General features: G+C 47.0%; 1 protein-coding gene across 1 annotated transcript in view; it reads left to right on the plus strand.

Annotated features, from left to right (window-relative positions):
* Positions 1-18,289, plus strand: part of pygl (phosphorylase, glycogen, liver) — a 34,101-nt gene extending 15,812 nt beyond the window's left edge. Inside the window, exons 7-20 of the mRNA XM_029730906.1 lie at positions 574-656; positions 1,178-1,315; positions 1,405-1,497; positions 1,656-1,802; positions 3,292-3,455; positions 3,697-3,811; positions 3,924-4,025; positions 4,343-4,490; positions 6,813-6,871; positions 11,857-11,998; positions 13,365-13,572; positions 13,887-14,021; positions 14,094-14,160; positions 17,408-18,289. Coding sequence (XP_029586766.1) covers positions 574-656; positions 1,178-1,315; positions 1,405-1,497; positions 1,656-1,802; positions 3,292-3,455; positions 3,697-3,811; positions 3,924-4,025; positions 4,343-4,490; positions 6,813-6,871; positions 11,857-11,998; positions 13,365-13,572; positions 13,887-14,021; positions 14,094-14,160; positions 17,408-17,596 — 1,790 coding nt within the window. The 3' untranslated portion in view covers positions 17,597-18,289. The remainder of the gene's footprint in view (positions 1-573; positions 657-1,177; positions 1,316-1,404; positions 1,498-1,655; positions 1,803-3,291; positions 3,456-3,696; positions 3,812-3,923; positions 4,026-4,342; positions 4,491-6,812; positions 6,872-11,856; positions 11,999-13,364; positions 13,573-13,886; positions 14,022-14,093; positions 14,161-17,407) is intronic.
* Positions 18,290-18,298: the final 9 nt, after the last annotated feature.

The raw sequence follows: 18,298 nt of genomic DNA on the forward strand, positions 1-18,298 counted from the left end.
GAGTTTTACATGGTTATCAAAACGTCATGCCAGGGTAAACCTACATGAAACACAACCCTTATTTTAAGTGTTTCTAAAATCCGCTATGGGGAAAATTAATGGTGGAAAAATGATTGGAACCATTTCCCTTTTTGACTGCTAGGTTTTATGGGTATTATGACTCATACTGTGGTACTCTATTCAACACTTACCCTACGAGGTCCAGAGCCTGCTGGTTTTCTGTTCTACCTGATAATTAATTGCACCCACCTGGTGTCCCAGGTATAAATCAGTCCCTGATTAGAGGGGAACAATTTTTTTAAAGCAGTGGAATTAACTTTAACTACTTCTGGTAACTTTACTGAAATTCCCAGGTATTCCAGAAATCCCTGTTGAAAGAGTCCGTAAATCAGTAGGGAATAAGCTGGATATCTGGAATCCTTCAACCAGGATTTCTGAGAAAAAAACAGGGAATTTTGGAGAAGTTCCTGGTATTTTGGAGAAGTTCCTGGTATTTTGGAGAAGTTCCTGGTATTTTGGAGAAGTTCCTGGTATTTTGCAACCCTATATGTAATTGTATGATTCTCTCCTCAGTCAATGTTGGAGATTACATCCAAGCTGTTCTGGACAGGAATCTGGCGGAGAATATTTCTCGTGTCCTCTACCCCAACGATAACGTAAGTTCCACATTGGCCACGTAGGTGTGAGTGCATTTTGATACGCTGGTTTATTTGTAGCCTGGTTCCAGATCTGTTTGTGTGCGGCTGTATATCCATCTCCTATGGACGTTGGCATAGAATTGACCGCAGGGGTTTAAAAGACAGCATAAACACATCCGGGGACAGGCTAGTAGAGAGTTTCCCAAACTCGGTCTCGGGTCGTCGTCGTCGTCCCCCCCCCCCCCCCCCCGGGTGCACATTTTGGGTTTTGCCCAAGTGCTACACAGCTGATTCAACTAATCATCAAGCTTTGATCATTTAAATCAGCTGTGTAGTGTTATGGGCAAAAACCAAAACGTGCACCACTTGTGGTCCCGAGGACTGAGTTTGGGAAACACTGGGCTAGTGTGTTCCTAACTCCTAATGACTTGATTCCTCTCTTCTTGTAGTTCTGTGGGGGTTGTAGTTCTTGATTCCTCTCCTCTTGTAGTTCTGTGGGGGTTGTAGTTCTTGATTCCTCTCCTTCTTCGTTGTTGTAGTTCTTTGAGGGGAAGGAGCTACGCCTGAAGCAAGAGTACTTTGTGGTGGCGGCCACACTCCAGGATATAATCCGACGCTTCAAGATATCCAAGAAGGGCTCAACCGGCCCGGTGTCTTTCGACAGCTTCCCAGAGAAGGTTACTTTATTGATTACCTGTGATCTATTATCGATTTTCTATGATGTCTGAATCGCAACAAAAATCAATTTGGTTGATTGTGTTGACAGGTGGCCATCCAGCTGAATGACACTCATCCTGCGATGGCCATCCCAGAGCTCATGAGGGTCTTTGTGGACATCGAGAAACTCGACTGGGACACGGTGCGTTAGAGAGAGATTATTATATATATTATGTTATACATTGTTATTATGATATTAAAGACATTTCTTAAATGACAATACAACTAACTTTGGCTAACAGTCCTAATGTGAATGTTCAGGAAATGTTTACTGTATTAGTGGAACCTGTCTCTCCTCAGGCGTGGGCCATCACCAAGCGGACCTTTGCGTACACCAACCACACGGTGCTTCCTGAGGCTCTGGAGCGCTGGCCCGTTGGACTGCTGGAGACCCTGCTGCCCAGACACCTCCAGATCATCTACAGGATCAACCAGGGACACCTGGATGTACGTATGCTGCTGAGATCACTGCTCTCTTTATATATACGTTGATAGTTAAATGACTTCTCTTAAAATGTGTTCCCCCTTACAAGACTCATAGACACTGGGGGTAGGTTACCGTAGACACTGGGTTACCGTAGACACTGGGTTACCGTAGACACTGGGTTACCGTAGACACTGGGGTAGGTTACCGTAGACACTGGGGTAGGTTACCGTAGACACTGAGGTAGGTTACCGTAGACACTGGGGGTAGGTTACCGTAGACACTGGGGGTAGGTTACCGTAGACACTGGGGGTAGGTTACCGTAGACACTGGGGGTAGGTTACCGTAGACACTGGGGGTAGGTTACCGCAGCGTAGACACTGGGGGTAGGTTACCTCAGCGTAGACACTGGGGGTAGGTTACCTCAGCGTAGACACTGGGGGTAGGTTACCGTAGACACTGGGGGTAGGTTACCGTAGACACTGGGGGTAGGTTACCGTAGACACTGGGGGTAGGTTACCGTAGACACTGGGGGTAGGTTACCGTAGACACTGGGGGTAGGTTACCGTAGACACTGGGGGTAGGTTACCGTAGACACTGGGGGTAGGTTACCGTAGACACTGGGGGTAGGTTACCGTAGCGTAGACACTGGGGGTAGGTTACCGTAGACACTGGGGGTAGGTTACCGTAGACACTGGGGGTAGGTTACCGTAGACACTGGGGGTAGGTTACCGTAGACACTGGGGGTAGGTTACCGTAGACACTGGGGGTAGGTTACCGTAGACACTGGGGGTAGGTTACCGTAGACACTGGGGGTAGGTTACCGTAGACACTGGGGGTAGGTTACCGTAGACACTGGGGGTAGGTTACCGTAGCGTAGACACTGGGGGTAGGTTACCGTAGACACTGGGGGTAGGTTACCGTAGCGTAGACACTGGGGGTAGGTTACCGTACGTCTGTTAGCTCCCTACTCCTCCTCTTGGCCCTAATTACATTTTAGTCATTTAGCAGACGCTCTTATCCAGAGCGACTTACAGTAGTGAATACATACATTTACATACATTTACATACATTTACATACATTTCATACATTTCATTTCGTGCATTTTTTGTTGTTGTTGTAGATGTGTAATATGGAAGTTGTGGTGGAATCCTCAGTGGGACCCTGCTCCTACTGTACCTGTCCAGCCTGTTCAGATATACAACAAAGCGTTTAGGAGGGACGGTGGAGCAGATTGGTACCCTGCTCCTACTGTACCTGTCCAGCCTGTTCAGATATACAACAAAGCGTTTAGGAGGGATGGTGGAGCAGATTGGGACCCTGCTCCTACCGTACCTGTCCAGCCTGTTCAGATATACAACAAAGCGTTTAGGAGGGATGGTGGAGCAGATTGGGACCCTGCTCCTACCGTACCTGTCCAGCCTGTTCAGATATACAACAAAGCGTTTAGGAGGGATGGTGGAGCAGATTGGTACCAGCTGACTGGTTGTATGTTTCTTCTGTTGCTCCAGGGGATTGGAGCTCTCTTTCCAGGAGACCTGAATAGGATACGCAGGATGTCTCTGATCGAGGAGGACGGGGGCAAGAGGGTCAACATGGCTCACCTGTGCATCGTGGGATCTCACGCCGTCAACGGAGTTGCGGAGATTCACTCCAACATCATCAAGAACGATGTGTGAGATGGGTTTTGTCTAGGTTGTGTTCAGTAGGCACAAAACGGACGAAAACACTGCAACTGACTTTGAAGTTCTGTCTGGAATTATCCAATCAGAAACTCTTGTTTTTGTTTTACATTGCAAACCACTTTGAACAGTTTTTCTACGGTGTGCCCGATTGAACACGGCCCTGTCTTCACTCTTCTCTCTCTCCAATAACTCTTTTTAGATTCTAGAAAATATTTCCTTTTGTTTTGAAAGGTTCCGAGACTTCAGCGAATTAGAACCGGATAAATTCCAGAACAAGACCAATGGCATCACTCCTAGGCGTTGGCTCCTCCTCTGTAACCCGGGATTGGCTGAGCTAATCGCTGAGGTTTAATTGGCATCTTTATTGACTATTGTCTCTCTTTGACCGTTGCTGTATCTTATTCCGTTTTCTTTCTAATTTGCCATGTCTTCTTCATGCACTTTGTCTTTGTTTCTAGGCCATTGGGGAGGGATATGTGAAAGACCTCAGTCAGTTACAGAAGCTCAATGAGCTGGTCAACGATGACGCCTTCATTAGAGATGTCTCTAATGTCAAGCAGGTAAGACTTACCACATCAACCTCCCCCTTAATTAGCAACAGTTCATAACATGAAACGGATCATATTTGTGAGTTCTACTCGTTATATTTACAATTATATTGGCATAAAATGATCCCTATATATATCCGAATATTGTTTGCAACATTGCATTTTGTTCCTTGGTACACAAGGTATGTTGGCGCATGGTTTTTTTGTTCACAATTTAAAGACACAATTCAACCGCATAAGTAGTTATACTGCATATAAAGTCCTCAAGAATAACACAAGAAAGCTTTTACAAATCATTTCCATTGTGGTCTGTGTGTTTCTGTGCACAGGAGAACAAGGGGAAGTTTTCCCAGTACCTGGAGAAAGAGTACAAGGTGAACATCAACCCGTCCTCCATGTTCGACGTCCACGTGAAGAGGATTCACGAGTACAAGCGCCAACTCCTCAACTGCCTTCACATCGTCACCATGTACAACCGTACGTCATTCAGAAGTTCTTTACCGAGGGACACCCTATCCCCTATACAGACCCCAGCACCCTATCCCCTATACAGACCACAGCACCCTATCCCCTATACAGGCCACAGCACCCTATCCCCTATACAGACCACAGCACCCTATCCCCTATACAGGCCAACCACAGCACCCTATCCCCTATACAGGCCAACCACAGCACCCTATCCCCTATACAGGCCAACCACAGCACCCTATCCCCTATACAGGCCAACCACAGCACCCTATCCCCTATACAGACCACAGCACCCTATCCCCTATACAGACCACAGCACCCTATCCCCTATACAGACCACAGCACCCTATCCCCTATACAGGCCACAGCACCCTATCCCCTATACAGGCCACAGCACCCTATCCCCTATACAGGCCACAGCACCCTATCCCCTATACAGACGACAGCACCCTATCCCCTATACAGACCACAGCACCCTATCCCCTATACAGACCACAGCACCCTATCCCCCATACAGACCACAGCGCCCTATCCCCTATACAGACCACAGCACCCTATCCCCTATACAGGCCACAGCACCCTATCCCCTATACAGACCACAGCACCCTATCCCCTATACAGGCCACAGCACCCTATCCCCTATACAGGCCACAGCACCCTATCCCCTATACAGACCACAGCACCCTATCCCCTATACAGACCACAGCACCCTATCCCCTATACAGACCACAGCACCCTATCCCCTATACAGGCCACAGCACCCTATCCCCTATACAGGCCACAGCACCCTATCTCCTATACAGACCACAGCACCCTATCCCCTATACAGACCACAGCACCCTATCCCCTATACAGGCCACAGCACCATGTCCCCTATACAGACCACAGCACCCTATCCCCTATACAGGCCACAGCACCCTATCCCCTATACAGACCACAGCGCCCTATCCCCTATACAGACCACAGCACCCTATCCCCTATACAGACCACAGCACCCTATCCCCTATACAGACCCCAGCACCCTATCCCCTATACAGACCACAGCACCCTATCCCCTATACAGACCACAGCACCCTATCCCCTATACAGACCACAGCACCCTATCCCCTATACAGACCACAGCACCCTATCCCCTATACAGACCACATCACCCTATCCCCTATACAGACCACAGCACCCTATCCCCTATACAGACCACAGCACCCTATCCCCTACACAGGCCACAGCACCCTATCCCCTACACAGACCACAGCACCCTATCCCCTATACAGACCACAGCACCCTATCCCCTATACAGACCACAGCACCCTATCCCCTATACAGACCACAGCACCCTATCCCCTATACAGGCCACAGCACCCTATCCCCTATACAGGCCACAACACCCTATCTCCTATACAGGCCACAGCACCCTACACTGAGTGTACAAAACATTAGAAACACCATCATAATATTGCGTTGCACCCCCTTCCCCCCCCTTGTGCCCTCAGAACAGCCTCAATTCGTCGGGGCATGGACTCTGTAAGGTGTGGAAAGCATTCCACAGTGCTTTCAATGCTTTCCACAGTTGTGTCAAGTTGGCTGGATCTCCTTTGGGTGGTGGACTGTTGCAGATGCACACAGGAAACTGTTTAGCTGAAAAACCCAGCAGCATTGCAGTTCTTTTATTTATATATATATATATATATTTTCTCCCCAATTTCGATCTTGTCTCATCGCTGCAACTCCCCAACGGGCTCCTCCGAAACATGGCCCACCAAACCGCGCACCTTAACACCCGTCCGCTTAGCACCCGCCCGCTTAACCCAGAAGCCAGCCGCACCAATGTGTTGGAGGAAACACCGTTCAACTGACGCCCTATGGGACTCCCGATCATGGCCGGTTGTGATACAGCCCGGGATCGAACCCGGGTCTGTAGTGACGCCTCTAGCACTACGATGCAATTCTTGACATAAACCGGTGCGTCTGGCACCTACTGCTATACCCCATTCAAAGGCACTTACATGTTTTGTCTTACCCATTCACCCTCTCTGAAAGGCACACACACACAATCCATGTCTCAATTGTCTCAAGGCTTAGAAATCCTTCTTTAACCCGTCTCCTCTCCTTCATCTACACTGATTGAAGTGGATTTAACAGGTGACATCAATAAGGGATCATAGTTTTCACCTGGATTCACCTTGATTATAGAATGACATCTGCTTATAAATTATTTGTGAAGCTTCTATGTAGGCCTTATAAAGGCTTATGAAGGCTTCATTAAGTATTTATAATATGTAATACCTTGTTTAAAGTGTGAACAAGTAATATAATATATATATTTTTTTGAAGGCATCAAGAAGAACCCAAAAGCACCTTTTGTTCCCCGGACTGTGATCATTGGTGGCAAGGTATGTATGTGAGTCACTCAACTCAAAACCCATTACATGAATAGCCTAGGACTCTTTCTCGATGAGTCTTCCCATGATTCCCCACGTACTCTCCCCTCTTGTCCTTTTCAAATGAATTGGAGGAGAAGGCTCTAAGGAAGGAACCGTGGATCTTCTCCTCAGATTGGTTTTGAGAAGGAGGCAAGGAGGGAGAGAGAGAGGAGGCAAGGAGAGAGAGAGAGGAGGCAAGGAGAGAGAGAGAGAGAGAGAGAGGAGGCAAGGAGAGAGAGAGAGGAGGCAAGGAGAGAGAGGAGGCTAGGAGCGAGAGAGAGAGAGAGGAGGCAAGGAGAGAGAGAGAGGAGGCAAGGAGAGAGAGAGAGGAGGCAAGGAGGGAGAGAGAGAGAGAGAGAGAGAGGAGGCAAGGAGAGAGAGAGAGAGAGGAGGCAAGGAGAGAGAGAGGAGGCAAGTGCTGTGTCTGAAATGGCACCCTATTCCCTAATAGTGCACTAAGTTTCACCAGAGCCCTATGGACCCTGGTCTAAAGTAGAGCTCCATGGACCCTGGTCTAAAGTAGAGCCCCGTGGACCCTGGTCTAAAGTAGAGCTCCATGGACCCTGGTCTAAAGTAGAGCCCCGTGGACCCCTGGTCTAAAGTAGAGCCCCCTGGACCCCTGGTCTAAAGTAGAGCCCCCTGGACCCTGGTCTGAAGTAGAGCCCCATGGACCCCTGGTCTAAAGAAGTGCCCTATAAAAGGGAAAAAGTTTAGGGTGCCATTTGGGACTCATAAAGGAGAACAGCTGAGGTGTATAAAGATGGCGGCCCCCATTTACTTACCACACATTCCTGGTTTAGTTCTCCGTATCGTACATGGCTCTCCATCACTCTTTTAGAGTTTTTGTATGGTCATTAGCAGTGTATACGTGATCCCAATTTTAGCCTCAAGACGCCTGCAATTTGTAAAACCGAAAAAGTAGATTGGGTTGATTTATTGGCACATTTATCCATATCGCACACCGTAGTTTTAAAAACAAGACGATTATGCTGAAACAATGACATCATATCCAGGCTGTATCACATCCGGCCGTGTCACGATCGTCGTCGGTTATGGAGGACCAATACGCAGCAGGTATGTGTATGCTCATCTTGTTTATTAACTTCCAAAAATGAACGTACAAAAATAACAAAAAAAACACGAACGATCGACAAACTGACAGTCTGGTAAGGCACTAGGCTAAACACAGAACAATCACCCACAAATACCAAACACAAACACACCCTACTATATGGGACTCTCAATCAAAGGCAGATAGACAACACCTGCCTTCAACTGAGAGTCCCAACCCCAATTAACCAAACATAGACATACGCTCACTAGACTCCACATAGAAATACCTAAACATAAACCAACACCCGGAATTACTAACTCAAACACCCATTAACCAAACACACCACCCTGAAACACATAAAACAAATACCCTCTGCCACGTCCTGACCAAACTACAATACTAATTAACCCTTATACTGGCCAGGACGTGACAGTACCCCCCCTTAAAGGTGCTAACCCCGGAAGCACCTTTAAAACAAAAACAAAACAAAAACAACAACCCCAAACAACAAAACAAAAATTCCCCCTCTACTAAAGGGAGGGAAGCGAGGGTGGCTGCCGTCAACGACGGCACTGTGCTACACTCCCCCCTCCCCAACCCACCTATACCAGGAGGTGGCTCCGGTTCTGGCCTTTCCCGGCAGTCGGGCCACTCTGGCAGTTCGGGGCAGTCTGGCCAGTCTGGCAGCTCGGGGCAGTCTGGCAGCTCGGGGCAGTCTGGCAACTCAGGGCAGTCTGGGCAGTCTGGCAACTCGGGGCAGTCTGGGCAGTCTGGCAACTCGGGACAGTCTGGGCAGTCTGGCAACTCGGGACAGTCTGGGCAGTCTGGCCACTCGGGACAGTCTGGGCAGTCTGGCCACTCGGGACAGTCTGGGCAGTCTGGCCACTCGGGACAGTCTGGGCAGTCTGGCCACTCGGGACAGTCTGGGCAGTCTGGCCACTCCGGCAGTTCAGGGCAGTCTGGCCACTCCGGCAGTTCAGGGCAGTCTGGCCACTCCGGCAGTTCAGCGCAGTCTGGCCACTCCGGCAGTTCAGCGCAGTCTGGCCACTCCGGTGACTGTTGACTGGCGGGCAGCTCCGACGACTGTTGACTGGCGGGCAGCTCCGACGACTGTTGACTGGCGGGCAGCTCCGACGACTGTTGACTGGCGGGCAGCTCCGACGACTGTTGACTGGCGGTGCTGGGTTTACGCACTTGAAGGCTAGTGCGGGGAGTGGGAACAGGACGAGTCGGACTGGGTTGACGCACTTCCGGGTCCGCACGAGAGACAGGAGCTGGAAACCCAGGGCTATGGAGGCGCACAGCCGGTCTAGATCTTACCTCCTGCACAACCCGCCTTGGCTGGATGGAACTAGTAGCCCTGTACGAGCGGGAGGAGCGCTCTCCACCCCATACGCTCCTCCATATAACCACGGGCAGCTGGCTTCCGGCTCTTCCTACGCCTAGCCAAACTACCCGTGTGCCCCCCCAAAAAAATGTCTTGGGGGTGCCTCTCGTGCTTCTCCCTCAGCGCGTCTCTGGCCTCGTACCACCGCCTCTCTGCCTTGGCTGCCTCAATTTCCCACTGCGGGCGGCGATAATCCCCAGCCTGATGCCAAGGTCCGGCCCCGTCCAGAATTTCCTCCCAGGTCCACTTCTCCCACCAGTCCAACTCGAATTCCCTCTGCTCCTTCTTCTGCTGCTTGGTCCATAGTTGGTGGGTGATTCTGTCACGATCGTCGTCGGTTATGGAGGACCAATACGCAGCAGGTATGTGTATGCTCATCTTGTTTATTAACTTCCAAAAATGAACGTACAAAAATAACAAAAAACATGAACGATCGACAAACTGACAGTCTGGTAAGGCACTAGGCTAAACACAGAACAATCACCCACAAATACCAAACACAAACACACCCTACTATATGGGACTCTCAATCAAAGGCAGATAGACAACACCTGCCTTCAACTGAGAATCCCAACCCCAATTAACCAAACATAGACATACACTCACTAGACTCCACATCCCGGAATTACTAACTCAAACACCCATTAACCAAACACACCACCCTGAACCACATAAAACAAATACCCTCTGCCACGTCCTGACCAAACTACAATACTAATTAACCCTTATACTGGCCAGGACGTGACAGGCCGTGATTGGGAGTCACATAGGGCGGCGCGCTATTGGCCCAGCGTCGACCGGGTTTGGCCAGGGTAGGACGTCATTGTAAATAAGATTTTGTAGATAAAATAAAAAATATATAAACATACACTGCTCAAAAAAATAAAGGGAACACTAAAATAACACATCCTAGATCTGAATGAATGAAATAATCTTATTAAATACTTTTTTCTTTACATAGTTGAATGTGCTGACAACAAAATCACACAAAAATAATCAATGGAAATCCAATTTATCAACCCATGGATGTCTGGATTTGGAGTCACACTCAAAATTAAAGTGGAAAACCACACTACAGGCTGATCCAACTTTGATGTAATGTCCTTAAAACAAGTCAAAATGAGGCTCAATAGTGTGTGTGGCCTCCACGTGCCTGTATGACCTCCCTACAACGTCTGGGCATGCTCCTGATGAGGTGGCGCATGGTCTCCTGAGGGATCTCCTCCCAGACCTGGACTAAAGCATCCGCCAACTCCTGGACAGTCTGTGGTGCAACGTGGCGTTGGTGGATGGAGCGAGACATGATGTCCCAGATGTGCTCAATTGGATTCAGGTCTGGGGAATGGGCGGGCCAGTCCATAGCATCAATGCCTTCCTCTTGCAGGAACTGCTGACACACTCCAGCCACATGAGGTCTAGCATTGTCTTGCATTAGGAGGAACCCAGGGCAAAACGCACCAGCATATGGTCTCACAAAGGGTCTGAGGATCTCATCTCGGTACCTAATGGCAGTCAGGCTACCTCTGGCGAGCACATGGAGGGCTGTGCGGCCCCCCAAAGAAATGCCACCCCACACCATGACTGACCCACCGCCAAACCGGTCATGCTGGAGGATGTTGCAGGCAGCAGAACGTTCTCCACGGCGTCTCCAGACTCTGTCACGTCTGTCACGTGCTCAGTGTGAACCTGCTTTCATCTGTGAAGAGCACAGGGCGCCAGTGGCGAATTTGCCAATCTTGGTGTTCTCTGGCAAATGCCAAACGTCCTGCACGGTGTTGGGCTGTAAGCACAACCCCCACCTGTGGACGTCGGGCCCTCATACCACCCGCATGGAGTCTGTTTCTGACCGTTTGAGCAGACACATGCACATTTGTGGCCTGCTGGAGGTCATTTTACAGGGCTCTGGCAGTGCTCCTCCTGCTCCTCCTTGCACAAAGGCGGAGGTAGCGGTCCTGCTGCTGGGTTGTTGCCCTCCTACGGCCTCCTCCACGTCTCCTGATGTACTGGCCTGTCTCCTGGTAGCGCCTCCATGCTCTGGACACTACGCTGACAGACACAGCAAACCTTCTTGCCACAGCTCGCATTGATGTGCCATCCTGGATGAGCTGCACTACCTGAGCCACTTGTGTGGGTTGTAGACTCCGTCTCATGCTACCACTAGAGTGAAAGCACCGCCAGCATTCAAAAGTGACCAAAACATCAGCCAGGAAGCATTGGAACTGAGAAGTGGTCTGTGGTCACCACCTGCAGAACCACTCCTTTATTGGGGGTGTCTTGCTAATTGCCTATAATTTCCACCTGTTGTCTATTCCATTTGCACAACAGCATGTGAAATTTATTGTCAATCAGCGTTGCTTCCTAAGTGGACAGTTTGATTTCACAGAAGTGTGATTGACTTGGAGTTACATTGTGTTGTTTAAGTGTTCCCTTTTTTTTTTTGAGCAGTGTATATATTTCTGTAAGTCTTCCATCTTTAGCCACGTTCACCATTGAGAGCCTCGTCTCCCCCTACAGGCTGCCCCGGGGTATCACATGGCCAAGAAGATCATCAAGCTGATCACGGCCGTCGGACATGTGGTCAACAAAGACCCAGTGGTGGGCAGCAAACTGAAGGTCATCTACCTGGAGAACTACAGAGTCTCCCTGGCTGAGAAAGGTACTATCTACTATATATCTATCTACTATATATCAATCTACTATATATATCTACCTGGAGAAAGGTACTGTATCTATCTACTATATATCTACCTGGAGAACTACAGAGTCTCCCTGGCTGAGAAAGGTACTATCTACTATATATCTATCTACTATATATATATATACCCGGAGAACGGTACTGTATCTATCTACTATATATCTACCTGGAGAACTACAGAGTCTCCCTGGCTGAGAAAGGTACTATCTACTATATATCTATCTACTATATATCTCTACTATATATCTATCTACTATATATCTACCTGGAGAAAGGTACTGTATCTATCTACTATATATCTACCTGGAGAAAGGTACTGTATCTATCTACTATATATCTACCTGGAGAACCCCTGGGTCTCTCTGGCTGAGAAAGGTATGGTAACACTTTACTTAAAGCAGACAGGTATAATGCATCATGAAGCAGTTATAATGCTTCATAAGACTTCGTAAGATCCCCTTATTATGGCTTACCATCTCATGACCCCCCCCCTAAAAAAAACGTTATTTCAGTGAGAAAGTATCATCATTGTCCTTCTATCTCGAAGTGCATCCCAAATGGCATTCTAATTCCCTATATAGTGCCCTACTTTTGACCAGAGCCCTATGGGAAATAGTGCCCTATAAAGAAAATAGGGTGCCATCTGGAACACATATAACAGACAAATGCATGTATTAGAGATATCAGTTTTTCTGTCCCTATTCCCCCCTACAGTCATCTATTTCCCCCCCCACAGTCATCTATTTCCCCCCCACAGTCATCTATTTTCCCCCCCTACAGTCATCTATTTTCCCCCTAAGGTCATCTATTTCCCCCCCTACAGTCATCTATATTCCCCCTAAGGTCATCTATTTCCCCCCCTACAGTCATCTATATTCCCCCTAAGGTCATCTATTTCCCCCCCTACAGTCATCTATTTCCCCCCCTACAGTCATCTATTTTCCCCCTAAGGTCATCTATTTTCCCCCCCTACAGTCATCTATTTTCCCCCCTACAGTCATCTATTTTCCCCCCCTACAGTCATCTATTTTCCCCCCCTACAGTCATCTATTTTCCCCCCTACAGTCATCTATTTTCCCCCTACAGTCATCTATTTCCCCCCCTACAGTCATCTATTTTCCCCCTACAGTCATCTATTTTCCCCCCTACAGTCATCTATTTTCCCCCCTACAGTCATCTATTTCCCCCCCTACAGTCATCTATTTTCCCCCCTACAGTAATGTCTCTTCCCCCCTATAGTCATCTATTTTCCCCCCTACAGTTATCTATTTCCCCCCCTACAGTCATCTATTTTACCCCCTACAGTAATGTCTCTTCCCCCCTACAGTCATCCCAGCCACGGACCTGTCTGAGCAGATCTCCACAGCTGGCACGGAGGCGTCAGGCACTGGCAACATGAAGTTCATGCTGAACGGAGCGCTCACCATCGGCACCATGGACGGAGCCAACGTAGAGATGGCAGAGGAGGCTGGAGAGGAGAACATGTTCATCTTCGGCATGAGGGTGGAGGACGTGGCAGAGATGGACGTACAGGGGTAACACACACAGACAGACAGACGTATACTGACTGACACACACACAGATGGACGTAGAGGGAGAACACACACAATTTGGCATAGATGGGTAGGGTTTTCTACAATCTAATACAGTGTCGATGGGTTCCACGTTATGCAACGTTACACGATGATCAACAATACCGTAAAGTTGGGTGACGCAAAACTCCACTGACTTTATAGTTCATTTTAGCATTGTTTACTTCATTAAAAAATGAATTTCCTGTTGTAGCATGTGTGACGTATTATTCCAGGTCTGTTGTGAGACCTGTTTCTACTTTGTTCTCTCCTCTAAGCTACGATGCCGTGACGTATTACAACAACATCCCAGAACTGAAGCAGGCCGTCGACCAGATTCAGGGAGGATTCTTCAGCCCCGGACAACCAGAGCTCTTCAAAGACGTCACCAACATGCTCTTCAACCACGACCGGTAGGTACAGTTACTTTACTGTCTGCTCCTGTGTGTGGGTGGTCTTGGCATTGACTGTCTCTCTCTCTTCAGCTTCAAGGTGTTTGCAGACTATGAGGGCTACATAAAGTGCCAGGAGAAAGTCAGCCAACTATACCAGGTAATCATCATTATCCTCCATGTACCTCTAGTTAATAACTATATCAGGTAATCATCATTATCCCTCATGTACCTCTAGTTAATAACTATATCAGGTAATCATCATTATCCTCCATGTACCTCTAGTTAATAACTATATCAGGTTATCATCATTATCCCTCATGTACCTCTAGTTAATAACTATATCAGGTAATCATCATTATCCCTCATGTACCTCTAGTTAATAACTATATCAGGTAATCATCATTATCCCTCATGTACCTCTAGTTAATAACTATATCAGGTAATCATCATTATCCCTCATGTACCTCTAGTTAATAACTATATCAGGTAATCATCATTATCCCTCATGTACCTCTAGTTAATAACAACTATATCAGGTAGTCATCATTATCCCTCATGTACCTCTAGTTAATAACTATATCAGGAAATCATCATTATCCCTCATGTACCTCTAGTTAATAACTATATCAGGTAATCATCATTATCCCTCATGTACCTCTAGTTAATAACTATATCAGGTAATCATCATTATCCCTCATGTACCTCTAGTTAATAACTAGATCAGGTAATCATCATTATCCCCCATGTACCTCTAGTTAATAACTATATCAGGTAATCATCATTATCCCTCATGTACCTCTAGTTAATAACAACTATATCAGGTAATCATCATTATCCCTCATGTACCTCTAGTTAATAACTATATCAGGTAATCATCATTATGACTTCCAGAGGAAATTTGGAACTCGGTAGTGTGTTGCAACCAAGGACAGACTATTTTTTACGCGCTTTCAGTACTCAGCGGTCCCGTTCTGTGAGCTTGTGTGGCCTACCACTTCACGGCTGAACCGTTGTTGCTCCTAGATGTTTCCACTTCACAATAACATCACTTATAGTTGACCAGGGCAGCTCTAGCAGGGCAGATATTTGACGAACTGACTTCTTGGAAAGGTGGCATCCTAAGACGGTGCCACGTTGAAAGTCACTGAGCTCTTAAGTACGGGCCATTCTACTGCCAATGTTTGTCTATGGAGATTGCATGGCTGTGTGCTCAATTGTATACACCTATCAGCAACGGGTGTGGCTGAAATAGACAAATCCACTAATTTGAGTCCACAAGTCCACATACTTTTGTGTATATACATTGCATTCGGAAAGTATTCAGACCCCTTGACTTTATCCACATTTTGTTACGTTACAGCCTTATTCTAAAATTGATTACATTTTTCTTCATCAATCTACACACAATAACCCATAATGACAAAGCAAAAACTGGTTTCTATAAAAACATTTTAAACTAAAATATCACATTTACATTAAGTATTCAGACCCTTTACTCAGTACTTTGTTGAACCACCTTTTGCAGTGATTACAGCCTCGAATCTTCTTGGGTATGATGCTACAAGCTTGGCACACCTGTATTTTGGGGAGTTTCTCCCATTCTTCTCTGCAGATCCTCTCAAGCTCTGTAAGGTTGGATGGGGAACGTCGCTGCACAGCTATTTTTAGGTACCTCCAGAGACTTGTCCCGAAGCCACCGCTGCATTGTCTCAGGCCCTGAGCACTGGAGCAGTTTTTCATCAAGGATCTCTCTGTACTTCGCTCAGTTCATCTTTCCCTCAATCTTGACTAGTCTCCCAGTCCCTGCCGCTGAAAAACATCCCCATAGCATGACGCTACCACCACCATGCTTCACCGTAGGGATGGTGCCATGTTTCCTCTTGACGTGATGCTTGGCATTCAGGCCAAATAGTTTAATCTTGGTTTCATCAGACCAGATATTCTTGTTCCTCATGGTCTGAGAATCCTTTAGGTGCCTTTTGGTAAACTCCAAGCAGGCTGTCATGTACCTTTTACTGAGGAGTGGCTTCCGTCTGGCCACTCTACCATAAAGGCCTGATTGGTGGAGTGCTGCAGAGATGGTTGTCTTTCTGGAAGGTTCTCCCATCTCCACAGAGGAACTCTGGAGCTCTGTCAGAGAGACCATTGGGTTCTTGGTCACCTCCCCTGACCAAGGCCCTTGAGTTTGAGTTTATTTTATTTTTACAGGGACACAGTGCACATTAATCAACGTTTCAGTAAAAGTGCCAGCCGGCTAATTTTCAAACGCAGTCCCTGGGCAGGTTATTCTCCCCCGGGTGCTCAGTTTGGCCGGGCGGCCAGCTCTAGGAAGAGTCTTGGTGGTTCCAAACGTCTTCCTTTTAAGAATGGTGGAGGCCACTGTGTTCTTGGGGACCTTCAATGCTACAGAAATGTTTTGGTACCTTTCTCCAGATCTGTCCCTCGACACAATCCTGTCTCGGAGCTCTACGGACAATTCCTTCGACCTCATGACTTGCTTTTAGCTCTGACATCAACTGTGGGACCTTATATAGACAGATGTGTGCCTTTCCAAATAATGTCCAATCAATTGAATTTACCACAGGTGGACTCCAATGAAGTTGTAGAAACATCTCAAGGATGATCAATGGAAACAGGATGCACCTGAGCTCAATTTAGAGTCTCATAGCAAAGGGCCTGAATACTTATGTAAATAAGGCATTTCTGGTTTAGTTTTTTTTTAATACATTTTAAAAAATCTGTTTTCGCTTTGTCATTATAAGGTATTGTGTGTAGATTGATGAGGAAATTGTTATATTTAATACATTTTCGAGTAAGGCTGTAATGTAACAAAATGTGGATACTGAATACTTTCAGAATGCACTGTATAGTGAATGTGGTTGTCTTAGCTACCTTGGAGATCTGGTTGTCTTAGCTACCTTGGATATGTGGTTGTCTTAGCTACCTTGGAGGTGTGGTTGTCTTAGCTACCTTGGAGGTGTGGTTGTCTTAGCTACCTTGGAGGTGTGGTTGTCTTAGCTACCTTGGAGGTGTGGTTGTCTTAGCTACCTTGGAGGTGTGGTTGTCTTAGCTACCTTGGAGGTGTGGTTGTCTTAGCTACCTTGGAGATGTGGTTGTCTTAGCTACCTTGGAGGTGTGGTTGTCTTAGCTACCTTGGAGGTGTGGTTGTCTTAGCTACCTTGGAGGTGTGGTTGTCTTAGCTACCTTGGAGGTGTGGTTGTCTTAGCTACCATGGAGGTGTGGTTGTCTTAGCTACCTTAACTGAATGCACTTACTTTAAGTGACCAAAGTGTAAGTACACTTTACTTATATATTACTATGAAAATATCTATTATAAATTAAAATGTTGTATTATAGGATTACATACAGTATATGATATATATTATTCATGTTGTTTCTTATAGAATCCTAAGGAGTGGACGCAGATGGTAATCAAGAATATCGCTGCTTCCGGAAAGTTCTCTAGCGACCGCACCATCACCGACTACGCCACGCAGGTGTGGGGGGTGGAGCCTACTGATCTGAAGATCCCGCCCCCCAACGAGCCCCGCAAGGCCTTGGAGGAGACCGCCAGGGTGCTGATGGAGAAGTGAGGCTGCCTGGTGTGGTGTAGGGTGAAATGGCCCCTAGACGCTGATCTTGGGTCAGTTTTTCTAATGGTTGAGGTGAAGTGGATGCTAGATCTGTATCTAGGGAAACGTCACCCAGGAGTGTTCTTTTAAAGGGACAATCTGTGATTCAGACAACAACAAAGCAGTCACCACAGCACTTTTGGTAAACAGCTGAGGGATAGCCACTCACAAATGTATAAACAGAGCTATGGAGGCAAGTCCATCTGTGAGATTGAAATGTTTTAACCATGTTTTTGAAACGAGTCAAATCCCAGATTGCCCCTTTTTATCTCAATAAACTGAGCTCTGTTTGTAAAGCACCTTAACTGATGCAAAATAACAGTCTGCCTTCAGAATCTACAAACAAAATTATACATTTTTCCCCAGCATTTCTGAATCCACCTTCTAAATACAAGGTCAAATGGCAGCCTGTCCCCTATATAGTGCACTACTGTTGACCAGAGCGCTATTGGCCTTGGTCAAAAGTAGTGCACTGTAAAGTGAACAGGGGTGCCATTTAGGGAAACAGCCCGTTTAGTCAGCTACCAGTGAGTGGTCCATTCTTAACAGAACTGTCTCATACTATAGCATGGGTTGAATATTTTCCAAAGTTTATTTTGGCCCTTGTTTTTCTAATGTTCTGTGTTACATCAAAATAAATATATTCGTGTCTGATCTGATGTC

This window comes from Salmo trutta, chromosome 33 (assembly GCF_901001165.1).
Source record: "Salmo trutta chromosome 33, fSalTru1.1, whole genome shotgun sequence".
Classification (NCBI taxonomy): Eukaryota; Metazoa; Chordata; class Actinopteri; order Salmoniformes; family Salmonidae; genus Salmo; species Salmo trutta.